The 27,609-nt window shown below is 38.5% G+C and overlaps 1 protein-coding gene across 3 annotated transcripts in view; it reads left to right on the top strand.

Annotated features, from left to right (window-relative positions):
• The first annotated feature begins 15,203 nt into the window (after nucleotides 1-15,203).
• The window catches only part of MDFIC (MyoD family inhibitor domain containing), an 82,621-nt gene continuing 70,215 nt past the window's right edge, over nucleotides 15,204-27,609 (top strand). For 2 of the 3 annotated variants that reach the window (XR_013765702.1, XM_079150919.1), the window contains exons 1-2: nucleotides 15,204-15,463; nucleotides 15,746-15,941. Coding sequence is in view for 2 of the 3 variants with exons in the window: in XM_079150919.1 (XP_079007045.1) it covers nucleotides 15,848-15,941 (94 nt within the window). In the remaining variant the exon portion in view is untranslated. The remainder of the gene's footprint in view (nucleotides 15,464-15,745; nucleotides 15,942-27,609) is intronic. The other variant, XM_079150920.1, reaches the window with a different exon arrangement.

Here is a 27,609-nt window from a genome sequence, read left to right as displayed (position 1 = left end):
TTTTAGCTCATCTTGGAAGGATGATTTTTAGTCAAATATAGTATTCCAACTCAAGGGAAGAACTTCAGCTAAATTTCCAGGTACTTGGGTGTATGTGTATATCAAGGACAATTGCATGCACTTACAGAGGCGAGAAATCTAAGACATAAAGAAATTTAAGTGAGGATCCAAGATGGCGGACTAAAGGGAGGCTGCATTCCTTGTCGCTCTGTAACTCCAGTTTCAAGCAGAGGATATCTGTTTCTTGGTGAGGCAGTTTTTGCTGCTTATCGATCCCCTGCTGTTTACCCCATTTGTCTGCTGTGATTACCTGCAGTCTGCCCACATATTGACGCCTTTTTTGAGTGCAGATTGCTCACTGTCAGGTGTCTATCATCCACCATTTGCCTGCCTCTTGCCTGTCCATTTCCTGCCTTACACCTATCCATCACCCAACACATGAGGTTCACCTCCCGATCCTCCTACAACAGCATACTGATCGCTGACTGCCAGTGGAGCACCAGCTGCCTGCTGTTGCCTGGAAGTTCACAGTTACAATACCTGCAGGTTTCATTACATGTGGCTGCCGCCATTTTGAGACAACAGCCAGGCCCCGTAGGACCCCTGGCCGGACTGACTGAGCCCTGTCTCCAGGAGCCCTCAGCCCGATAGATCACTCCCTGCCTCTGGGGCCACCACATAGACTGACTGCTCCCTGCTGCCAGGACCCCCAGACCAACTGACTGCGCCCTATCACCGAGACCCCAGGCTAACTGATTGCACCCGGCCTCCAGGATCCCACAATCACACCAAACGCACCCAACCTCCAGGACCCCTGCCTGACCACCTGCATCCCGCCTCCAAGACCTCCAGCTGACCACATCCACACCTGAGCTGCAGCTCCCCATTTGCCAACACATTCGAAGCCAGAGCGTCCATTTTGGATAATCCTAGAAGCCGTAGCTCTGATCTTTAGGTGGGGAAAATTCCATCCTGAGACGCCTGCTGGAGGTTGAAGCTCATTGTCAGGTACCTCTCATGCATCAGGCTACTGAAGACTGGGAGGTTTCATTACTATATGACTGTTATACTGTAGATTTTCTTTTTTCACCTTATTTAAAAATTTAAGTTTTTATTTTTTTTACTTTTCTTGCTCTCTTTTCCTTTTGTTTACCTGTTCCCTCAGAGTCTCTTTCTCCCTTTTTTGCATGCTAACATCCAGTTTCTTTCGATTACAATCTCACCCTTTCTATTATCTAGAATTTCTGTATATTCTTTTCTTATCCCATTAACAGCCACATTCTACATCCCTCTGCATCCTCTTTTTCCTCCATTAGAAACTGCACACCTTATTGCAAATCTGTTTGTTTTACTGAATATTTGAACTCATTTTGTTTATCATGACAATTTTGTCATTGTCCTCATAGGGACTGTTTGGTCTAGGATTGCATAGTGTCTGAATTGGTCACTGCTAATATTGATTTCCCCTTAAAGAAAGGGTTTTGGAAACCTATTGGGCCACTATAACCCTATAGGGGGAAATCTGCAATACCCCAGATCTGCACTGCTAGAGGGGAAGATACATGAACAACATGAAAAAACAAGGGAAGAAAATGATCCAAACAAATCTAGATTCTATATTAGTAGAATCCAATGACAGTATGTTAGAAGAAGAAATGTCAAAAAAGGACTTCAGATTATACATGATAAAGATGATTCGCAAAGCAAAGAATGAGATAAGAGAGCAAATGCAGGCTATGAATGATAATACCATAAGCTGACAGAGCAACTGCAGGAAGCAAAAGATCATTTCAATAAAGAGTTAGAGATTCTAAAAAAAAAAAAAAAAAAAAAAAAAAAAAAAAAAACACCAAATGGAAATACTTGAAATGAAGGAAACAATAAACCAAATAAAAAACTCAATGAAAAGCATCACCAAAAAACTATACTACTTGGAAGACAGAACCTCAGACAATGAAGACAAAATATTTAATCTTGAAAATAAAGTTGCTCAAACAGAGAAGATGGTAAGAAATCATGAACCAAATCTCCAAGAATTATGGGACATCATGAAAAGACCAAATTTAAGAATTATTAGGATTGAGGAAGGCACAGAGATACAAACCAAAGGAATGAACAACCTATTCATTGAAATCATATCAGAAAATTTCCCACACCTGAAGAATGAAATGGAAAATCAAATAAAAGAGGCTAACAGAACACCAAATGCACAAAATCACAACAGATCCACACCAAGGCACATTATAATGAAAATGCCTAACATTCAAAATAAAGATAGGATTTTGAAGGCCGTGAGAGAAAAGCATCAGATTACATATAGGGGGAGACCAATACGGATAGCAGCCAACTTCTCAACCCAGACTATAAAAGCTAGAAGGGCCTGGACCAACATATTTCAAGCCCTGAAAGAACATGGTTGCCAACCAAGAATCCTATACCCAGCAAAACTAACCTTCAGATTTGAAGATGAAACAAAATCCTTCCATGATAAACAAAAGTTAAAAGAATTTACAAATAGAAGCCTGTACTACAGAATGTTCTCAACAAAATATTCCATGAGGAGGAAATGAAAAACAACAACGTAGGTCAGCAAAGGGAGGAACTACCTTAGAGAAAAACCACTCAAAGGAGAAACCAAGCCAATTTAAAAACCAAAATTAAGCCAAATGACTGGGAATACAAATCATTTCTCAATAATAACCCTGAATGTTAATGGCCTAAACTCATCAATCAAAAGACATAGACTGGCAGAATGGATTAAAAAGAAAGACCCAACAATATGGTGCCTGCAAGAGACTCATCTCATAGAAAAAGACATCCACAGACTAAAGGTGAAAGGATGGGAAAAAAAAAACTATCACGCACATGGACTCAGTAAAAAAGCGGGGATTTCCATCCTTGTATCAGATAAAGTGGACTTCAAGCCAAAATTGGTCAGAAGGAATAAAGAAGGACATTTCATACTGCTTAAGGGAACTATAAATCAGGAAGACATAATGATAGTAAATACTTATGCCCCAAACAATGGTGCATCCCTGTACATCAAACAAATCCTTCTCAATTTCAGGAATCACTTAGACCACAGCATGACAATTCTGGGTGACTTTAATGCACTGCTGTCACCACTAGATAGATCTTCCAAACAAAAATCAAACAAAGAAACCATAGAACTCAATAGCATAATCAATAACCTAGACTTAATAGACATATATAGAATATTCCATCCATCAATGAGCGGATTCACTTTCTTCTCAGCAGCACATGGAACCTTCCCAAAAATAGACCATGTGTTATGCCACAAATCAGCCCTTAGGAAATGCAAAAAAATAGAGATACTGCCTTGTGTTCTATCAGATCATAATGGACTGAGAGTAGAAATCAATGACAAAATAAAAAACAGAAATGACTCCAACACCTGGCAACTAAATATTATGCTATTGAATGAAACATGGATAGCAGAAAACATCAGGGAGGAGATAAAAAAATTCTTAGAGGTCAATGAGAATGATGATACAACAAATCAAAATCTCTGGGACACTATGAAAGCGATACTAAGAGGAAAATTCATTGCGTGGAGCACATTCCAAAAAAGAATGAAAATCAACAACTAAATGACCTAACATTACAGCTCAAAGCCCTAGAAAAAGAAGAACAGGATAACAGTAAAAGTAGTAGAATACAGGAAATAATTAAAATCAGAGCTGAAATCAATGAAAGTGAAACAAAAGAAACAATTCAAAAAATTGACAAAACAAAAAGTTGGTTCTTTGAAAAAGTAAACAAAATAGACAAACCCATAGCCACACTAACAAAGAGAAGGAGAGAGAAAACTCAAATTACTAAAATTCGTGATAAAAAAGGAAATATCATGACAAACACCACTGAGATACATAACATAATGAGAAGCTACTTCGAAAATCTATATTCCAACAAAACAGAAACTACTGAAGATATCGACAAATTTCTAGAGACATATGCTACTCCCAAACTGAACCAGGAGGACATACACAATTTAAACAGATCAATATCAAGCAATGAAATAGAAGAAGCTATTAAAAACTTACCATCCAAGAAAAGCCCAGGACCAGATGGATTCTCAGCTGAGTTCTATGAGACCTTCAAAGAAGAACTCATTCCAATACTACTCAAAGTATTCCAGGAAATAGAAAAGGAGGGAACCTACCAAACTCATTCTAGAAGCTAATATCACCCTCATACACAAACCAGGAAAAGACACATCAAGGAAAGAAAATTTTAGACCAATATCCTTGATGAATATAGATGCAAAGATCCTTAACAAAATACTGGCAAACCATATCCAAAAACATATTAAGAAAATTGTGCACCACGATCAAGTGGGGTTCATCCCTGGAATGCAAGGATGGTTTAACATCCGTAAATCAATAAACATAATCCATCATGTCAATAGACTTAGGGGTAAGAATCATATGGTTATTTCAATTGATGCAGAAAAAGCTTTCAACAAAATACAACAACCCTTCATGCTCAAAACACTAGAAAAAATAGGGATAGTAGGAACATACCTGAACATTGTAAAGGCTATTTATGCTAAGCCCATGACCAACATCATTCTTAATGGAGAAAAACTGAAACGATTCCCATTAAAAATGGGAACAAGACAGGGATGTCCTCTTTCACCATTTCTATTCAACATTGTCCTTGAAACTCTAGCCAGAGCAATTAGGCAGACTAAAGAAATTAAAGGGATATGAATAGGAAAAGAGGAACTTAAGCTGTTACTATTTGCTGATGACATGATTCTATATTTAGAGGATCCAAAAAACTCCTCCAGAAAACTTCTAGACCTCATCAATGAATTCAGCAAAATAGCAGGCTATAAAATCGACACGCATAAGTCTAAATCATTTTTATATGTAAGCGACAAAACTTCTGAAAGGGAAATGAGGAAAACAACTCCGTTTGCAATAGCCTCAAAAAAAAAAAACAAAAAACAAAAAACTTGGGAATCAATCTAACCAAAGAGATAAAAGATCTCTATATGAAAACTTCAAAACATTAAAGAAAGAAATTGAGGAAGACCTTAGAAGATGGAAAGATCTCCCATGTTCTTGGATAGGAAGAATTAATATTGTCAAAATGGCCATACTACCAAAAGTGCTAAACAGATTCAATGCAATTCCAATTAAAATCCCAATGATGTACCTTACAGAAATAGAGCAAGCAATCATGAAATTCTTCTGGAAGAATAAGAAACCCAGAATAGCTAATAGCAGGAAGAATGAAACAGGGGGTATCTCAAAACCAGAACTTCAACTATACTACAAAGCAATAGTAACAAAAATGGTATGGTATTGGCACCAAAATAGACAGGTAGATCAATGGTACAGAATAGAGGACACGGACACAAACCCAAATAAATGCAATTTTCTTATACTAGACAAAGGTGCCAAAAATATGCAATGGAGAAAAGATAGCCTTTTCAACAAATGGTGCTGGGAAAACTGGAAATCCATATGCAACAGAATGAAACTAAACCCCCTATCTCTCACCCTGCACAAAAATCAACTCACAATGGATCAAGGATCTTGAAATCAGACAAGAGACCCTTCATCTTATAGAAGAAAATGTAGGTCCAAATCTTCAACTTGTTGGCTTAGGATCAGACTTCCTTAACAGGACTCCCATAGCACAAGAAATAAAAGCAAGAATCAATAACTGGGATAGATTCAAGCTAAATAGCTTTCTCTCAGCAAAGGAAACTATCAGTAATGTGAAGAGAGAGCCTACAGAGTGGGAGAATATCTTTGCCACTCATACTTAAAATAGAGCACTAATTTCCAGAAAATATAAAGAACTCAAAAAACTCTACACCAAGAATACAAATAACCCAATCAACAAATGGGCTAAGGACATGAATAGATGCTTCACAGAAGAAGATCCACAAGCAATCAACAAACATATGAAAAAATGTTCACCATTTTTAGTAATAAGAGAAATGCGAATCAAAACTACGCTAAGATCCCATCTCACCCCAATTAGAATGGCGATTATCAAGAACACAAGCAACAATAGGTGTTGGAGAGGATGTGGGGAGAAAGGTACACTCATACATTTCTGGTGGGGCTTCAAATTAGTGCAGCCACTCTGGAAAGCAGTGTGGAGATTCCTTAGAAAACTTGGAATGGACCCACCATCTGACCCAACTATCCCACTCCTCGGCCTATACCCAAAGGACTTAAAATCAGCATACTACAGAGATACAGCCACATCAATGTTCATAGCTGCTCAATTCACAATAGCAAGACTGTGGAACCAACCTAGATGTCCTTCAATTGATGAATGGATAAAGAAACTGTGGTGTATATATATATATATATATATATATATATACACAATGGAATATTACTCAGTTTTAAGGAGTAATAAAATTATGGCATTTGCAGGCAAATGGATAAAATTGGAAAATATCATGCTAAGTGAGATAAGCCAATCTCAAAAAACCAAAGTACGAATGATCTCACTGATAAGCGGATGATGACACATAATGGGGGGTGGGAGGGGAGCAAGAATGGAGGAAGCAGGCACTGTATAGAGGGAAAAGAGGGGTGGGAGGGGTGGGGGGAAGGAAAAAATAACAGAATGAATGGAAAATCATTACCCTATGTAAATGTATGATTACGCAAATGGTATGCTGTTACTCCATGTACAAACAGAACACCATGTATCCCATTTGTTTATAATAATAATAAACTAAAATTTAAAAAAAAAAGAAATTTAAGTGACTTCCCCAAAGTATGATTGGATACAAGTTTGTCTGATTTCAAAGTCTATACCCTTCCCATTATATACTAGTCTGAATTCATTTTTATATTCCCTACAATGCTTGGCATCAGGGCTTTGTGTAGCATATGTAGTATTTGTAGAATTAAATTCGGACTTTTTATGTATTCTGGGTTATTTGAAAACGATATTTCCTAGTTATTGGTTATATTGGGTATAAGTAACAGAAAATATTAAGTGACCTTAAACAACAAAAAACTCATATAACTGAAATTTCAGCACTTTACTAGGTTAAGGGTTGGTTTAATTACAGTAGCTAAATAGAGACTGTACTCTTTATATCTCTGTGCTCTGTCTTTACATTGTCAACATCATCCTAAAGTTGGCTGTCCTTCATAATAAAAAAAGTAGTGCCTGGGTCTGAGGATAGTAGTAATGGCTTAGTGGTATTGTACTTGCCTAGCATGCACAAGGCCCTGGGTTCAGTCTCCAGCACAAAAAAGATAAAAATAAAAAAAATAGTTTGTAAAAACATACATAAGTTGATATATCCATGAAAGAACTCATCTTGAATCACCAAAAATAACTACTTAACTTTAGAGTTAATTTTTCCAGTAAGTCAAAAAACTTATTCAGTATACTACTATTATTAAGCAATTTTTTAAATCTTGGGAAAAAAAGATTTTATAATATTTCTAATATGAGAATAAACTATATTTGCTTTATTCAATATTTTGAAATTATTGTTTGGTTTCTAGAGAACACACTAAACCATGTACGCATAGACTAATATTATTTGTAGTCAAACTTCTGTGTCATTCATAATCCTGGAAGTAAGATTTTTATAACTAGAGGATATCACTTTTGAGGAATTTCTGTATACCACAAGAATAATATTAAAGTCATGAAAGAGCAAAAAAATTAATTTCCTTTATTTTATCTCATTGGAAATGCAAAATGTTTATGTGTCTATTGCTTTGGGTCCAACTGGAAGATCCAGGGAAGAAGCCACTTTATGCTCTTCTGGTTTCTGATTGTTGCCAGATTCCTTGGCTTAAGGCCATTTAACTCCAGTTTCTGCATCCAACTTTACAGCAACTTCTCTGTCTTCTCTGAGTGTCTGTTATAGCACTTGCCTCTGAAATTAGGTCCACCTGGGCCATCCAGCTTGGCCTCTACAACTCAAAATATTCAACGTAATTACATCTGGAAAGACTTTAACCAAAGTAATGTCATTAGGTTCTGGGGATTAGGAAGTGGGCATATCCTTTAAGAGGATACCATCACCTCAGTCAGTATAAGCTTGGGTAAGGAAAATTTCTTGCTTTGGTAGAGATTGGCTATTTTAATGAAAGTGGTCTGGTGTTGCTGATCTTAAAGAAAGAAAAAGATGGTGGCTATCTCTGTGTGATTTTGGTAATCTGTGTAAGGCACCCACCCACCATATACCTTCACCATATCTTCAATTCTATAATTTTGTTGCATTGCCTGATTATCAATACGAATTCAAGTAAGGTCATATTATTATTATTACTGTTGCTGCTGCTACTACTACTACTACTATGTAATGTGGCAATAAATAGCCTTTTTTCATGTCTTCTAGTGGGCCTGGATATATGTGGGGGTGCAGCAGGAATATAAAGATAGAATTATTGCTTCTGCAGTTAGGAAGATGATGAGTTATTCATGTCTTTGTGTTTAAAGTGTGAAGTCAAATTTGTTTTTTTGAAAACTTGACACTAATTTGTACAAAGTCTAAAATTAGAAGCTGGGGTCACAAGAAAAGAGGATATGAGGTTCCAAATGCTTGGGGAACAGAGAGGCGCTGGTGAGTAGGAGAGAGGAGACTAACAGGAGGTGAGAGAAAATTCAAGAAACCTTTGCCTTTTTCCCAGAGTTGATTAAAGATCTCATGACTGAGTGAACAGTATGGTTTGGTTACAATCCTATGTATTTTTTTTTTTTTTTAACCTAGCGTCTGTTTCTTAATACAAAATTTGGAGAAATATAGGCAGTGGTTAAAATGTCAGTTGAAATCCTCTATATTTACCAGAGAATCTAAAAGAGTTTTGGGGTCATAAAAAGGAAAGGATCCTCACCCTCTCTGTCACTTAAAGATTTTGATGTGATCACCATGCTAAGATTATTTCCAATTGCAGTTTCAGCAGATCAACCACACTTTCAAGGGCTTCTTGTAGTTACTATTTTCCAAAATTCTTATTCTCCTGACATACTTAGGATCACTTTCTACGTCTGAAGCAAAAGTCTGCTTATTGTCTGCCGAATCTGTTATGTCCATTTTCATTTCTGTCTTCAGTCAGGCTGTCCTTATCTGACATGTGCCACTGTATGCTCTCACATCTCTTTCAAAACACAAGCAGGAAAACACAGTGACAGCAGGGAGCCACCCTGAAGGCCAGTGCTCCAGGCCAGAGACATCAGCCTGCTGAAAGGGGCACTACCAGAGCTTGGAGTGGGAGGGCAGTGAAGCTAATTCAGCAACAGGAGATTTGGTGAGTGATCTCTTTTGGTCACACACAGACAAGAGAAAATCATTGAAACTCTTCAATATAACTTCAGGTGTGCCCTTGCTTCACCATCACTTAGAAATGATAGATTCATTTGCATGTATGCTAGCTATAGCTCGAGCAAGGAGCTGGCATGTCAAGAAACTTAGGTGTCTAGGACTGGCTCTGTAATTAATTCACTAAGGGAACTTGGCCAAGTCATTTAAGTTCTTAGGGGCTTCCTCATTTCTGTATCTTTGTAGGTGTTCTCTCTTCTATCTGGAATTCCCTGATGTCTTTGACAGGCCAGATTTTACTCATCAGCCACATTCAGCTTAGTTATAATTTCTCTGGACCATCCCCTGATTCCCCCACCCACTGCTGAGCAGTTAGGTGCCACTGCTTTGTGCTCCCCTTGGACCATTACAATAGTGTTCTCTGGTTGGGGCCTTCCCCTGCCTCTGTCTTGCAGACTAGGCGCTCCCAGAAGACTGAAACAGTGTTTCTTCTATTTTTGAAACTTTAGCACCTGCCATGTGGTTTGATGTACAGGACACACTTACTTCTTAAGTTTTTTGAATCGAATTAATGCACTTTATTTCTCTGTATTTCTTTATACGTCAAAAGAAGGAGTTAGGTAAGACCAGTGGTATTCAAACTATTCATTCTTTAAAAGTGGGAGAACCAGAACCAGGTTTTTTGTTTGTTGCTGTTATTTTGGTTAAAAACCTAAGATAAAAAGAAGACAGTGCTGTATTTGAAGGTGGGATTCCAGAAACCTGTCCATTAGAACACAATTAAAACATGATCCAAAATCAGGATTCCTAATTTCCCTTGCAGCTACACAATTGCTATTCTATGAAATTTATTTTTTCAAATAGCAGCATTTTTTTAAATTTTGAAAACTGTTGATGGTATTTTTCCTAAAATGTAAAAATATGGACCTGATTCTCTGAGAAACAGATTCTAACACTCACATAACCAACTCTTTTCTTAATGACTCAGGTCCTCATTAGGAATGTTGACTATTTCACTGAGCTGAATCCACAAAGGCATTGTTATAACATGTTTATTTTCCTGTATCTTCCTTATCTGTCAGCTGTCATTTCTCTTGCTGTCATTTTTACTGACCTAATGGCTCCCTTAGCTAATTTCTTCTCCCAAAAGCCATTGCACCCTAATTTTTCTTCTTCTAATATACTGTGAGTTAAAACAATGAAAATAAAATTTGTTTAGTGGTATACATTCACAAAAGAAAAAATAAGACTTGAGAAACTAGGTGTCCTTTGTGTTGGAACTTTTTGAAGGTCATGAAAGTCATTGCAGATATTTAGACAGTTGGGATTTTCTAGGTCCTTGATTTTGCTATTGCTACAGTCATGCTTCTTATATAAACAAGGATATATGTTCTCTAGAAAAACTACTCTTACTATAATCTGAGAATCACTGTATGCATGTACCTTAAGTAGTTTAAAACATTTAAATCAATTTATTTTTAACAAATCAACTGATAAAATATTCATGTATAAGTCCCAAATTCATGTTTACCTGTGCACAAGTACTCTTGTACTAATATGTCATATACCCTAGAATAAATACTGAAAAATAAACTTCAAAATGACAGTATAAAAACAAGTATGAATGTTCATTCCAGGGCTGGGGCTATAGCTCAGTTGGTATAGTGCTTGCTTCATATGCATAAGACCCTGGGTTCAATCCCCAGCACCACAAAAATATAAATAAATAAAGAAAGAAAAATAAAGACAAATTAAATTTGGTTTACATTCCCCTGTCCCAGGGGTACACAATTACACACCTTACTGTGGAATTCTGGCTTTGATATCTATATAAACATATTAACTTTCACTCTAGCTATGCTGATAAGCCTCTGTTAAAGTAAAATCCAATTTAACTGCTTTTCAAAGCATCAAATAAAATTTCTTTATCTGCAGAACTTACTATGTAGCCTGGCATGTAGTAAGTGCTCAATAAATGTCTGGGTGTTAATACATGAATTATAAAGACTAAGTAGTCCATAAGAATGCTTTTTAAATGGTTTAATTAGTTCTTTATTTCATTGCCTTATGCATGTCAGACCTCTTTCACAGGGTGTCCATCTATTGTTATCATTAATGTGAACATCACTAGGTCAGAAGTGATTGTAAGGCACACTGGGATTTCAAAGGCAGGGGCTTTCTTTCATCCAGAAGCAGGGCATTTAGCTCCATGGGAAAACTGGTCCCCATGGAAAGTTTATATCCATCCCGATTAATGTAGTATGAGACATGGCAAATCTAGCTTACTGAACACCACTGGGGGCATCTGGAATAGTAGGCAGGCTCGGGCAATAGTTGTACCTAAGTAATGGTGATTCTCTAAGACCTGTATATAACAGTATCATGATGCTGGGAAGGGTGTAGAGAAAGGTAGGAGCCAGTAAGGACATCTTTGGACTTTAGGGGCAAAGTCGTGCCTTTGGTCCTCTGCTTTTACTCTGTACACTCATCGTGTGCTCTCATAACTTTCAAGCTAGTAAATTACCACTCATACCCCTGTATTCCATACACATACCCAGCTGCAGACTGGATAGTTCCAACTAGCTATCTTGCAGTACTGCATCACTGGCAGGATTCTCCCCTCCTCAATCTACTTCTCTCAAATGATTCCATCTCTATAGGTGATGTCACCACTCTTTACTTAGATGTGGAACCCTGGAAGTGACCCTGATTTCCTCTACTTCTTCATCTCTTATCCATGACTATTTGACTCACTTCCCACTGCCAGGCTCCCTTCTGGTGTTATTATTGAATATCCTAGTTCCAATCTCAGGGCATCCAAATTATTTTAAACTTTTGAGCAGCTTTTATGATATTATCCACTATTATGTGGATAATATATCCTTTTGTTATGATCTGAATGTTCCCTAAAATTTCACATGTTGAATTTTAATCATCAAAATGATGGAATTAGAAATTGGAGGTTTGAAGAAGTGATTAGGTCCTCCTATGGCTGAGAACACAGAGGAAAAGCAAGTTCTCTTGTGTTTCTTATAAGGTCACTAATCTCATGACTTAATTACCTCTAGAAGTCCCCACCAATACATCATGTTGGGGATTAAGATCTCAACATATGAATTTTAGGTGAACACAACATTTACTCTGTGACACTGAGTGAATAAATGAGATGTGGGCACTGGAGTTCTCATTAGGAATCAAGCTAAGTGATCAGTTAGAATGAGCGAATGCATGAGGCAGCATGAGGAACTCCCAGGAAGCCATGAGTAACACCTGTCATTACAGACACCAGGTTCATGGCCACCTGGAGTTTCCCCTAGAGACACATGAGTTTACCTATGAAAGTAGGACAGCCTTATAGGTAGACAAACCTGAACTCTTCTCCTAGCACTGCAATTATAGCAATTTACTGATAGAGCTGATGGAAGAATTCATTGTGTAAAGTACATGGCAAGATTATCTGGTATTTTGATGTGGCCTTTGTGGAAGGGTCATTATAACATACTTATCCTTACCCACCAAAATGCTCCTGATCTATTGTTGTGATAATAGGTAATATTTTAAATAATATTTTTATTTTTCATTGATACATAATTGTAAATATTGCATACAGTGTGATATTTAAATTTGTATACTAGTCAGATTGCTATATCCATCACCACAAACATTTATCATTACATGTGATGGAAGCATTCAAAATCCTGTACACTAGCTCTTTTAAATACATAATTTATTGTTGTCAACCACATTTGCTCACTGTGATGGAATATTGGAGTTACTTCTCCTATCCTGCTGTACACCTGTATTCATCAACCATTTTCTGGCCATCTCTTCTTCTATCTATCCTTCCCAGCATCTGATATGCACTGTTGTATTCTCTTCTTCTATAAGAAGAGTAGTTGAGATTTGGGTGTGTGTATACATATGTGTGTGTATATATATTTATTTATTTAGTTGGTTTTATAGTTCAGGGGATAAAATTCAGGGCCTTGCACAAGCTAGGCAAATACTTTGCCCCTGAACTACATTCCCAGTCCAACAGTTAATATTTTTTTAAACATTTTCTACATAATCTGACATTCTTCACATCCTTTGGAATGACCATATTAAGTCCTGATAAAGGTACTTTCTTGACAATTTCTTTTATCATTGTTATTTTATGAGGCAGTCAAAACACAGACAGATTTACTAACTTGCTCAAAGTCACACAAGAGCAAAATACAGCATTTGACCATCTTGGTGATTCTAACAACACAGCTTCTCAGTGTTCCTAAAATTTTTATTTTTATTTTGTTTCTTCCCCATTAAAGTGTAAGATGATTAAACTTAATTGAAGGAGTATTTGATGAATTATCCAGCACATGTGCAGCATTAAGTATAATATGAAATTAAATTAACAAATATTCATCCCTATGACTTTCTCGAACTTCCTGATGTTCCTGGACTGTAGCATCTTCGTGAGAGAAATAAGAAAGTGTGGCAAGGAGATATATAGTGAAAGGATAAAACAGAATTTTCCAGAGCAACTGCTTTGTAGCCAACTCCTTTGAGGACAGAGTGTGCTGCAATAGACAGTGAGTCTTCCCATACATTCTTTACTGGTAATGCAGTCATCATCCAAATTGATCTGCTTCCAACAGATTCCAAATAGTACAGGCCTCTACACAAGTTTTCGGGAGAGTAAAGGCATTTTTATAACACTGTTTTGAAATCTCCAAATTTTAAAAAAAGGGGATTTGTTAACTATAGATCATTTACCAAAATGTCTTTTGGAGAGCATAAGTATGGGCCTAAAGAATCTTCAGTAGTGTTTTCAGGACAACTGAAATCAAATTTAAATGCACTGACTCTTTAAAGGTAAGAAATGGATCTTTTCAATCAATTGTAATACAAAGTTCAATGGTCTTTTTGAAGAAATAAAATTCCTGGGATGCTTACTATTCGTGATATATATAGAAAGAAGGTGAATCAAATGTACATTTTCTTCAATTTTGGTAACATTGCTGATTCCTCTCTAGTCTTAGAGTTAAAAAATGAATTGAGTTCAGTCGAGGTTTTGTAAACTGAAATTTGCATTTCTCTCACAATGAAATAAAGAGCAAAAGTTATCTGAATATATTATTCAAGTACTTTATATCTGCAAACTACTTTACACTTGTTATTATTGGCTCATGGGATAAAGCTACCATCAGAACGTTTCAATTACAAATGGAGAGTTGATGAGTATTTTACTTTACCACTAGTGCTATCTCCCCACAGATGCCAGCGGTCCAGTGAGGAACGCGTTCTGCCATTGGTCAGACTGGGAACCTGCCAGGGCGTCCTCAAGGGTTGTCATCTTGCTCGCCTAGATGTCTCCACTGGAATCATGCAATCCTAACTGGTTTTACCTGTTCATGGGTCCTGTTTGAGCAAAATGAAGAATAAAGCTAACATTAAACGCTCAACTGGAGCCAAGATTTCAAATTCATTCGTTCCCTATCCCACCAGGAAAGTCAGATATGTGGGCCCCCACCCCGTTTTCCCTTGTCCATCTTAAAGATTTCTACTTCCCTCGGGGCATTCCTAGAGATTGTCGGTCTGGGGTCAGGATTGAAACCAAGCGTAGGGGTGACATTCCCGGCAGGGTAGCGGGAAAGACTGGGCAGTCAGAAAACTGCTCACTGTCTGCTATTTCCCAGTCCCGGGTGGGCCCAGCGCTGGAGTGAGGAGCACGCGCCAGCCCTGTCCGTCTTTGGCCTCCTGACCCAGACAGCTCCGGGCGCGAGGGAGCGCGCGGCAGAGCCCAGGGCCCGCTGCCAAGAGTTCGAGGCCTCCCCGATCCGGATGTGATGAAAAGGAGCAACAGAGGGAGAAGTGTTTGAGGAGTGTAGGAGTGGTGGAAGGGGGGAAAGAGAGACAGAGGGGGGCAAAAGTCCTCGTCGGAGAGGAGCTGGCCAGAGTGAGCTGGCTGGAAAGAGGGGGCGGAGTGCGCGGAGTCAGAGCCGCCGCTGCTGCCGCAGTTGCCGCCACTGCGACGTCTGGGCTGAGCCCTAGGGAGGCGGGAGGGACGCGCAGGGGCGGCCGCCGCCGTCGTCAGGCCACCGGGGCGAGATGCGGCCGCTGCCGGAGCCTCGCTGACTTTCCGGGGCGGAAGAGGAGTCGGAGGAAGGGGCTTTGAGCCACGGGGGGGATGCCGAGGTAGGTGGTGGTCTCTGGCCGGGACCAGGAGGGTTCTGACTCCGTCCCCCAACTTCTCCCCTGTCCGATCTCTCTTCCTACAAACCCTAGTCACCCCCCGGACTCCGCCGTTGTCACTCGCACTCCGAACAGTTTTCCTCGCTGGTTTCAAATCAAAACTTCCCCGGGGTGGAGTTTGAGGGAGGGAAGCGGAGGGGGAGGGAATGTCCCGCAGGCGGAGTGTGCTCTTCTCTAAAAACATTTTTTTTTCTTCTTCTTCTTCTTTTTTTTTTTTTCCGCCAGAAGCAGTCAGTTCCCTGCACTCAACACCTAGCAGGCCTTCCTCCGTGCGCCCCGCGGGGCGGCGAGCTAGGCTGCGGCGCGGCGGGCTCGGTGCAGCGGCCCATGTCCTGCGCGGGCGAAGCCCTGGCTCCCGGGCCCGCGGGGCCGCAGCGCGCGGCCGAGGCGGGCGGCGGCCGGCTGGGCTCCCCGGCCCAGGGTGAGTGCGCGCTCGCAAGTTGTGAGCTTCCTTTTCATTGTTGCATTTGAAAGTTAGGCCCCCAGTGTTCTGGTGGGTGGTGGTTTGGTGCTCTGAGGACCGATACCCATCTCGTAGTTGTGAACTTTTGCACAGTTCGCGTTATTCGAGCGAGTTCGCCCAGGATTCTTGCCCTAGATCAACAACCGGATAGGAGGGCGGGATCGGCTGGTGCCTCCACTCCCCTTTCCTTTGGTTGCGGAGAAACAGGATGACAGGATTGCTTGCCTTCCTTAAGCATATGCATTTCTGGGCCTAAGACTCAGAGGTGTGGGCTGTGAAGCACTTCTCTAGGTGTTCCCAGTCCTGGTGTCCTCAGACTCAGGATGGCCTCCAGCTCCCGAACAAGCATGCGCTCTCCTCATCTGTTCTTGTGGGCTACTCCGCAACCCGGTTGATAATCCAGGTTTCTGTGACCAATTACTTTGGAATGACTCCTGCGTATGTTTTCAATAATTGTTTTGTTTTGAAATAAACAAGTTTTTAAACGAAACCTTTTCCAAGAATGAATTAGCTCCTTTGTGTTCTTCCAAAGAGGAAACACTCCTGTTTCTGAGAAACTTCCATAACAAGCTTTTAAGCAAGTTAGACAACATCTTTCTTCTCTTAAAGGTAATATGCCTAAGGTTTTCATTGGTGACAGAGCAAGAGTTTTACATTTCTTTTACATTTTTCTCTAAGGACGTTCTAATGTAAAGGGTTCTGAGACTGATAAGCACTAAATAATTTTCAGGGACTCAAAAACGTACTGTATACTCTTGACTTTAAGCATATCTAATAGCTAGCCCCTACCCCCATAATAATGTAATGAGTTTCTTGTTGTTGTTGTTGTTGTTGTTTTTTTTTTAAGTAGCAAAAAATGGAAAAGAAGAAGTTAATATTCAAGCCACAGTAGATAAAAGCAGCAAACATCCATGGTTAAATTAAAATGTTCTGGCATCCAGGGCTGTTAAATTGAATTACGTTTATCATTTTGCTTTGAAAGAGTGACTCATTCTTTCTAAACAGAGAAAATAAAAATGATTAGCTGCAGAAAAGCAGAGAACTCGAATGATAAACATATGTTTTCCCAGAAGCAGCCCATGTTCTACACATTGTATTGTCAACACAATCATTTTCCTGTCATTAGGCATGCCCTCAGTAGTCATATCTACTCATTGATGGGCTGTTTATGCTCCCACTTGAGCTGTTAATCACTATTGTTAAACAATGCTTATGTCAAAAATCAACATCAAACACCCAAGGAAAACAATTTGATTTGGAAATAGTTAATATGTACCATATCCAACTTTAATAGTATGCATTTTAAAAATCAGCTGGAAGAATCTGCAGTAATACTTAATGCACCTGTGTTATGCAAAACTGTCTGGTGTCACATGATCTGACTTTAAGAAGCAGGGCATCTCAAATGGCCTGAAGTAGAACCTTTGCTCCACACAGCACACAGTCTCTTAGATTGGAAACTTGCAACATATTGTACCTGAAAATCACCTTAACTTCAGGAACATTATTGTACACTGCCTTTTTTAAAAAATAATTATTACTATTAGTTTAAGGTGAAAACTTTAAAAAATAGAGATCTATTTAATTATAGATGTAAGGTTGATGTTTTAAAAAAGAAAATCTTCAATATCTACTAAACAATTGTATTTTGAACAGGTAGATTTCCATAAGGTGTATTCAAAAAACTTTATTTTGGAGTGAGTAGGTAGGAAAAAGCTACAAGATGTAGTTTCCCAGCATCAGGTTGGTAAAGACATTTGTGAAATGTTTCTTGAAATCCATTTGCCTCTTAGGCCTTTCCTCAAGTTCTTCTTAGCTTCTTCTTTGTCCTTGAAGTATCATCCTTTCTAAAGAACAATCTGATAATGCTCTGGTAGGAAGTTGATGCTTAGTTAATTCAAACTTAATTTAAAAATTCTATACATTAAAGTCAGTGAGAAAAACTGAATGTTTTAAGAAAGTTAACAGAAAATGTCATTTCATGAAGGACATGAACTATCTTCCCATGAAAAATTAAACAAATGTGCAAAGTATGAACATAAACATAGATGGCTTCTACATATCCAGTATTTTACAAAGAGCTATCCATATTATACCCCAAGACTTAGGGCCTTAAAATTGGAAATTTAGAGATCTACAAGTCTGCACTCCCCAACAAATAAAGGACTCCATTCTATATCCTTTCAGGTGGGTGTTGAGAATCCTACAGTTTAGCTCCTACTTTTTCAGACTTAGGAGTTAGAAAAGTTTTCTTTATTGAGAGCAAAACTCTGTTTCTTAAAATGTTCCACCTTTTTGTTTTGTTTCTGAAAGATTTGCTATTGCTCAGAAAGCATTAGAAAGCATGGAAATCTCTCCTGTATATTTCAAAAATTGTTATAGAGCAGGGACATGAGCTCACATGCTCCAGGCTGTAAGAGGGAACCAGGACAGGTGTCAGACAATAGGAAGCAGTGGGATTTCAGAGGACTGGAGAGCTCATGGGCCAGGAGGCCGTACTCCTTAGTTCTAACCAATCATTGCCATGTAAGTTAATAACTTCTGATATTTCAGGAGATATTGGAAGTTGGATTTTTTTATGTATCATCTCTCCATTTCTAAAACTTGCAAACTAATTAAGTCTGATTTTTGTGCAGGTTGAACCAAACAACTACACCTGTAGGCTATGTGACCTTCAGGAGCTGATTTGTTATCTGTATTACTGAAAATAGAAAGCAAACAGGAGATTTAAAATGATTTCCCTATTTATGACTAAGTATTTTTGCTTTTTTTTTTGGGGGGGGGGTAACATGGGTTGAACCCAGGGGTGCTTAACCACTAACCCCACATACCCGCCTTTTTTTATTTTGAGACAGGCTCTCATTAAGTTGCTTAGGGCTTTGCTAAGATGTCGAGGCTGGCTTTGAACTTGTGATCCTCCTATCTCAGCCTACAGAGCTGCTGGGATTATAGGTTTGCACCACCACACCTGCCTTATAACTGACTTTTTTGAAATACTGAGCTGCCTTCTTATGTGAAGCTTCAGTTCAAATGCCTTGATAGGTGAAGAACAATTTGGGCCACACTGAAGTCTAAGAGAGAATGGGTCTTCTACAGGCAGTTCCTCCAATTTTTATTTTTTTCCTTTTTGAGAAATACTTTAAAATTCATTGTGTTATCAAACAACATTGAAAATCTAAGTGTGCTTTGGTGCAGTAGTTACTAGAAATCATATAGTTGAAGAGACTTGTAATTACTTGCTTCGTTCATACATTCGTGACTTGTAACTGGAGGGATCTTTAGAAATAATTTAGTAGAATGTGTTCATTTTTTAGGTGAAGGAAAGGACATCCAAAGTATTTAAGTGACTTGCCCAAGGTCCCACACACAGTAGCAAGAAATCAGGTGGAAGCACACATTATAAAATATGTGTCATTATGATGAATGTGGTAAAGTAGAGAATCGATACAACTTTTTCATCTGGGGTAGATGCATCACAGTTAATAGGCTTTGGATATTGTGAATCACTTGAGCCTATTTCTGTCCCCGCCCCCACCACATTGCATTTGCTAAGATGTAGACTGTTGGACTCTGAGTGCTGGAATATACTTTAATGTGATAATGTGTGATTTAATGCACTCTTCTCTCTTGGGAGAGTCCTCTGAGACTATTAGGCGGACTTTTCATAGCAGGATGCAAAATGCCAGTGAAGTTAATTAAAAATAATCTAAAATAGAAGCTAGGGAGAGAATCTTCAAGTTGAAATTACATAAGAAGAGCTTTGACTTAGAAGCTTAACTGAGTTGTCAGGAGTTTATAGTGGCTAATCAGATTTCCTTTTTGGGAAGCCTGTTTATTTCAATTTATATAATGTATGCTTATGCAAATCAGTATTATTCTACTTTTGTCATATTGTTTTATCCTTTTCAAGATGGCATTTCCCAAAACGTGCCATCTTTGGACTTCTATCCCTGGTCCTCAGCTGGGGAAGATTTTGCCCTCCAGGAGACATTGCCTCTCTCTGGAGACACAGTCTGGTAGTCCTGATGGGGTCTGGTGTGTGTTCCTAGTAAGTAGGGACCAGGGATGCTGCTCAGCATCCTTCAAGGCATGGGCTAGGACAATCCCACATCCAAGAATGATTGGGCCCCAAATGTCATCAGTGAACAGCGCCCAGCTGGAGAAATCCTGCTCTCCTGTCTCTCTTTCTTTCTCTGTCTATAGACATCTTTTACTTTACTCTGGCCTTACAAAATCAGATTCTCTAGGGGTGTGAGACCAAAGAATCTGCATTTGAACTCCAGGAGTTCCCTAATTCTGGTTGAGAATTGTTAATTTGGAGGCAAGTAATTGTAAAAAGACATGTATTGATGAATTTTATGAACAGAATAATCCTTTTAATTTTTTGGAGGGGAAAGTCTTCAAAAAGCTCTAAAACAATTCCCTTTTTATCTTTCAAAGTTTAAATTGTATCACTCCAAGTAAACTCTCTGCTGATTCTCTCCAAAAATTTTGCTATATATCCCATTTCATCCTCAAAAAGCCATTTCTTTTCCAAACAATACGTACTAAAATAAAATATATTTTGAACATGGTAAGAGAAACACAAAGTAAAAGTTAAAAATCATGAGATGATAAATGAGATTTTAATACTTTCTTTCACCACCTCAGTAGATATTCTTGTCCTGCTATATCCTATGCTTTGAAGATCTCAGCATGTGACAGTCCTCAATATTCACCTGAGTTGTGTTCATTTGCAATTTGGACTTTTGGAACCTGGATTATGCTTTCTCATAGAAACAGTGATAAATTATATTTAGCTCCATAATAAATCTCAAAAGATTGTTGGAATTAAATTTTATTAAATTTTTATGCTTATAATGGTAAATCCCAGAGAAATTAGTATTGCAATACTGACAGCCACGTATAAATAACCAGGAACAAAATTAAACTGAACAGAAGCTGGTTTAAAACACTTTTTGAATATGAGTGATTGAAAAAGGACAGGCTTAATTAGAAAAATGGAGGGAGACTTGTCTGGATTTGGAAGAGGATTCGGACCATTTTCAAGCACCTTACAACTTTTTTTATTTGTCAAGGAACTAATGTTCATTTTATAAGTTTAGTTCTAGAAGTGGAAGGTTTATCAGAGTGGCAAATTCATTTCTGAAGAAAAGAATCGCATGAAGAAGAGATGAATGTAACTAGGAAAAAAACTAACAGGTGAAGGGAGCGAGGTGGGGTGGGAGATAGGAAGGAAGGAAGGAGTTACATTTAAGAGTGCATTTAGAGAGTTGAGCTGTTTGAGGTGAGGACTGTGCAGAAACGTTCTAAGAGATAACACAGTGTGACCTGAGCCTGTAGCTGGCTTGTGTAGGAACAGGTACTAAAATAGAGGCAAAAAAAAGTGTGATGGTAGTACTTGGGAGAGAAAAAGCACCTTTAGTGCTTTGGGATTTAGAAGAGCCTCTGAGAGAAGTTTTAACTCGAATTAGGCTGGTTGTAGGACAGCCCCGTGGAGATGGATGGTAGAAAGGAAGACTTGAAATGTCAGGTACTGCTCTAAGAACATTTTATGGTCCATATGGAAGAGCGGAGAATGAAAGCAAAGATAGGAAAAAAATCAGTTTCAGGAAACAGAGGAGCTTGTGTTTTTTTAATGTATAAAGCAACATTTCCCTTGTTGGCAGTGGTGAGCCATTGAAGTTTCTTGAGAAGGGGGAAGTTAAAGACCTGATATGTGTTTTTAGGAAAACAAATCTGGTGGCAGTTGGAGGAAGGGGCAAGATTAGAAATGGCAATCATCAAGAAGGCCATTACAGTGGACTGACAAAAAAGTAGAGGACCTAGGGTAGCACCAGTCAGAGTAGAACTGAGGAAATGAATTTATGAACAACAGTAGGAGCAGCATAGAGCTCTAGCCAGTTTCAAGGGCCTCTTTGGGCATCAGTTTTTACTTGATCATCTTTGAATCTCCTGAGATTCACATTGCTAACACTTTGATGAACTGACTTGATATCGTTGGGTAAAATATTTAATATGGGAGATGGTGGGCAGATAGAAATGTAAGGTAATGTGTCAGTTGGCTTTGTAACCTGAGTGGAAACAGAGCAGGAGCTGTTGAATCTTTATTTTTTATTTTTATTTTTTGTATTGGGGATTGAATCCAGGGTTGCTCAACCATGGAACCACATTCCCAGACCTCTTTTATATTTTATTAGAGACAGGGTCTTGCTGAGTTGCTTAAGGCCTCACTAAATTGCTGAGGCTGGCTTTGAACTTGCAATCCACCTGCCTCAGCCTCCCGAGCTTCTGGGATTACAGGTGTGCATCACTGCACCCCACTTGAGTCTTTTGATTAGGTTGATTTCAGGGAACTTATCCTTAGCCATGAGGGCTAATAGACAGGTGGAAATGAGAATTTGTCACAAGGACAGTGGTGAGGTAAGGCTCCCAGGCCAAGAATTTACCACCAGGAGCTGATGAGTGGGCACCAGAGTGAGGGAGAAGACTGAAGACTGAAGTTTGGGAATGGCTATGCTTTAGGAAGGAATAGCCAAAACGACAACAACAAAACCATAAAAAGAGTTCCCAATGATTCCTCACAGAAGTCTTGGATATTTGGTGTTTATGGAATATAAGAAAAGTTGTCATTGTTCAAAAGAAACAGGTGTTAGGAAGGCTTCTGTTGTATGGGTGGAGTGAACACTCTCCCTACACACCGATGGGAACAAAACCAGGGGATCTGAAGGTAGACCAACGGTGACAGGGAGAGGGTTGGAAGGATGGCGCTCTGATGTTTTTCCCTTTTTTTGTAACTTTTAAAAATATTTTAATTTAATTTAATTTTTAATTTTATTCATTTATTTGTATGTGGTGCTGAGGATCTAACCCAGTGCCTCACAGGCGCCAGGCAAGAGCTCTGCCACTGAGCTACAGCCCCAGCCCAGCTGTGGGTTTTTGTAATGGAAAGAGTATGATTCTTGAAGGAATTCTTACCAGTCTTTGGAAAGGGGGATGGTGCTGGGAGAAAGCCATTGGTGATGATCTAGAAAAAAATCTGATCTAAAAAGAGAAAGAGACTATTAAGGCCTCTGTCTTCTCAGTGAAGGAGATAGTAACATTTCCTGAGAGCAAGGGAGATTAAGATGAGTGGAGAGGCTAGAGATGTGGAAAAGATTTGGAAGAGTGACGAATTTAAGAGGGAGTCAATTGGGGGCAAACAGCCTTCTTAGTAACACTCAGGGCTTAACTAAGAATGAATGGCATGAATTCCAGTGGATTTGGGTTGGCTTGGTTGATTGCCATTCTCAGAAACAGCACATGGGAGCTTGGGAATAGAAGCAGAGAGGATGGATTTTGGAATAGCTCAGGGTTGGAGGTTGGCAGGATGGAAACAATGTGAGGACAAAGGATGAATATCGCGCATGTGTGGGAAGACCCTCTTTATACTAACTGACCTTGCTTTCCAGGCTGGGTAAGGGAGCCAGAGAGCCCAAGAATGCACATGGCAGTCTAAGATTTATGGTGAGCAAAGATTATGCTTGTTTGCTGGTTTGGTCAGTCCATAGATAAGGATTTAATATATACGATCCAGTGACCTTAACAGGGCTGCTATGGAAGCCATGGAATTTTTGGGTGTGTAAGGGCTTTTCCTGTTTCTTTGAACCCTGTTTCCTGGATCTCGTGAAGGTGATTTCATGGAAAGAAGGCCTAATAACAGAATGTAGTTATTTTACTAGTATTATATTTTTATAGTCATAAAAGATTGGGGGAAAATAAGGAAACATAAACTGACACAATCTAAAGTTATGCCATTTGCAAATGGAAGATTACTTAGAACAATAACAAACAACAGAAAAGTTCAATCAAATTGTTTTTCAGAGATAATGTAAGTATTCCCCTGTATAATGGCAGAAGATAAATCAACTGATTTCTGTTGCTACTTCTACAAATCTTTATTCAGTTTTTATTAAGGGCAGACTGATTCTGACTGTCTAGAGATTTGGGGTAGTTTAATGTTGGTGATTCACTGGAGCAGATTGAAGATGGTACAGCCCTTCTCTCTCAGTGCTGTATATGAGTCAGTGTTTCAGATGTCTCTCTCTCTTCTCCCTCTCTGTCTTGCCAGTAACACTTTACTAAAGTTACTTAAACTCTTCATAATTTCTTTTCACATTAGCATGCATGTCCTGAAAGAGGAAAGCTTTTTAACTTTAAGTCTTTGAAATTGAGTTATGAGTTACATTTTATAGGCTCAACTTCTAATTACTTTGGGTTCACTGAGTAAGAACTATGAAAAGAGTGTAACATGAATTCAATTTTGTTTGTGGTTTCTACTTGCAGTCTACTTCTGTTTTCAGATTCACACCCACATGATCTGAAGTAAGATGATTCATATACATGTGCCTTTCTGCCTAGTTTTTTAGTAGTCCAAGGAATAAAGTCTGAAATTAATTTTTATGCTAACACAAATATTTTCCAGTTAAGACATTTGAAAGGGAAAACCCTGCCTTTAAATATGTTTCATGTTTACTATATACATCTACTATGGACAAAGTCTTGTGAAGATTAAGAATGTATAATATATTTTTGTGCCCATAAGGAATTTGTAAACTAGTTGAGAGAGGATGAAATGTGAATGCCTACCAAATTAAATTGCAATCTCTTATTTAAATATCAGTTCAAGGTTACAACAAGAACATGTGACAGATTAGTTGATGGCCAATTGCCAAGGAACTGGTGTTATTCTGGAGCTCATACATGTAGAGGTTGGGAGAGAATCTCAGGATGTGAAGGAGTCAGTTTTTGTTGGGCTTGAGCAGCTAGTGACTTCAGCTGAAGAATACTGTCTGTAGTTTTTTTTTTTTTTTTTTTTTTTTAATTGTGCCGAGTTGAGTACTAAAAATAAGGCAAGATGTGGTTGAGTACGTGACAGGCACTCAAGGCTAGGTGGCAGAGTATGAAGGAACAGCCCCCTCGCTTTCCTTTCTTTACTCAAATGCACAGTCTTACTCTTTTTCCTGACAGATGTGCTTCTGATGTCTGGGGTCTCAATGAACATAGACCTACTCTGTTCTTCTTTCTTTCATCACCCAAGCAACATGCAGGATTTTGGAAAGGTTTTACTGTTTATTTGTCTTTGAAATACAAGGTGAAATTATCAAGCACAGGAAAGGCACAGGAGTTTACAACATAAAATATGCACTATGTGAAATAACTATCAACATGCAAATTAGTGTAATTCTTGATCTAAGGAGCAATATATTCAGTCTTTCTGATGTGAAAGTTAATTCTGATTGGAGAGAAAAGAAATTGAAACACTGGCAGGGGACATGGGAACAAAAGAATAGATTTGGGAGAAATTTGGAAGTTGTTAGTAGCAGGATCTGTTATTAATGTTGGAACAGGAAGTAAGGGGTAAACAGAGATTACAGGCAATGCTGATTCTGTAACTACCCTTAACTGAGATGCAAGCCAGAGTTGAAGGAACAGGCGGGGAGAAAAGAGCCATGATGAGTTGTGGAGAGGGTAGAATTTCAGTGGCTAAAAGATGGTACCGTCCCGTAGGATGTATCTATCCAGGAGAGTGGATCTACACATTCTCATGCTAGATGAACTGAAATGTGGAGTTAATGAGATTGCAAAGACTGTGTCAGGAAGGAGAGCGGCCTGGTGAGCTTAAAGTAGAATCCAGAGAATGCCAGCAGAGTCAGAACCAGGGAGGAGAGAGTCCAGAAAGTGTGAGGCTGGGCTTCTAAATTATATGAGAAGTTTCTGGATTGGGCATTTATGAGAATTAAGAAGGACACACCTCTTGACTTCACACCACACCCATATCTATCATTCTGAAGTCTTAAGAAATCAATTTTAATACAATCCTAATTCACTTATCATTCTCTTATTTGTGCTTTTACCTCTATTGGAAATGATCCTCTCCAACCTCTCGTTTATTTACTTCAAGTTCAGACTCCATAGTTTTGAAATGCCTTTATAGATTAAAGCACCCCCTTTGATTTACTTTTGATTTTCACCAGCAGTCATTCTTGTAATAATACCAAATAAGGACTGTTTCTGCGCTTAATCAGAGAGCCAGATTAAATAACTGATCAAATAACTGAGAGTTAACAGAAAAGCTTCTTGAATGGCAGCACTTATAAGAATGACCCTGTGAAAGACTAAAGATGGGTGTATTGTCATGTTTAAAAGGGTGATGGTAGAATGAGGCACATAGACTGCTAATTAAGGGAGCTGCATAGCGTTGGTGTCTGGATTTCAGCCACCAGTTACACAAACTCTATTGTGATAGATAGCTTTCTAGATAAGATCAGGAAGACTGTCCTGCCTGAGAGTGAATAAAATGTAAAGCATCTGAAAAACCATCAAACGGAGGTCATTTAGCACAGGGAAGGTGGAAGAACATGAGCTATTTTCTTACACAGTGCTGTAGGTGTAATGAGGGTGAACCCTCGCTTTGTCTGATTTGTTTACTTGATTTGATTTTTCAAAGGCAATATATGATGAAACAGTGAAAATGATAGGGAAGTGGATTTTAGCCAAATGTGAGGAAGGTCGATGAGTAATTAAAGTGGAGTAGTTGTTTCTTCTAAGTCTGGTTCCCTACCCTTGAGGTTTGCTGTTCTTTGGGCTGCTGGGTGATGAACATTTCTGTTTAAATTCATGTCATCAGGTCGTTCCAGGGATCAGGAAGAACATAACTCCAAATTCCAGGAGCCTATGAATGTTTAGCTCTAACATGAACATATGTATTGGCTGAGTAAACATAATTGAACCTGGATTTAAGGAGGTAGGAGTTTCTGTGTCTGTGGGTCAGTCATCCTGAAAATATATTCTTAGCATAAGGAACTTAAGTTTCAGTGTAAAAAGTACTGACGATTAAGATGACTGAGATAATGTGTTCTGGTCCCCTGAATCACATTGCTATTATCTAACCTCCCTTTCTTTTTTTTTTTTTTTTTTTTTTTTTTTTTTTTAAAGTGGAAGTTGCAGAATTTCTCCTCCTTTCCTCGCTTTTTGGGAGTTCTGATTTATTGGGATAGATTTTAAACTCCTGTGGCATTTTGTACCAGTTTTTGTAATTCATATTGAATTGCATGTTCTTATCATTTTGTAATTGTTTTAGACTTCCTTGTGTATGTTTTCCTCTTCCCCAAATCTGTAAACTGATTAGAATCAATGTCTTTTTCTCCTCCATTCTTTTGAATCTAATCACACCCTAAGCTTCTAAACTCATAAGAAGCCCTTCGAAGTAATACATTTTAAATCTTGCTTAGAACTCTCACCACTTTTCAAAACACTGGTAGCAATGAATTAATTAAATTAAGTTGGTTGAAGCATTCAATTCATTCAACAAACATTTATAATGTATCTGTAATCACGTAATAACTTTCTTGTGTTTATGAAATTATGGAACGTTATGCATATGCTCAATCATCTGTTAAAAATGCTTTGGACATTGAGATTTTAGTCCATTTTAGAACTTTAGACAAAATAGGTTAGTTTTACTTTGTTCCTTAAAGGTCATTAGACTCAAGGGTTTTTTTTTTTTTTTTTTTGGATCAGTAAAGAAGTGAAATTCCAAAGCCTCTGGGTCTTCCTGAAAACTGCCTTATCTTTGGTTTTTAAA

Source organism: Sciurus vulgaris, assembly GCF_902686455.1.
Source record: "Sciurus vulgaris genome assembly, chromosome: 8".
NCBI lineage: Eukaryota > Metazoa > Chordata > Mammalia > Rodentia > Sciuridae > Sciurus > Sciurus vulgaris.
Note: the sequence above shows the minus strand (reverse complement) of the source record. Positions and strands in the feature narration are given on the sequence as shown.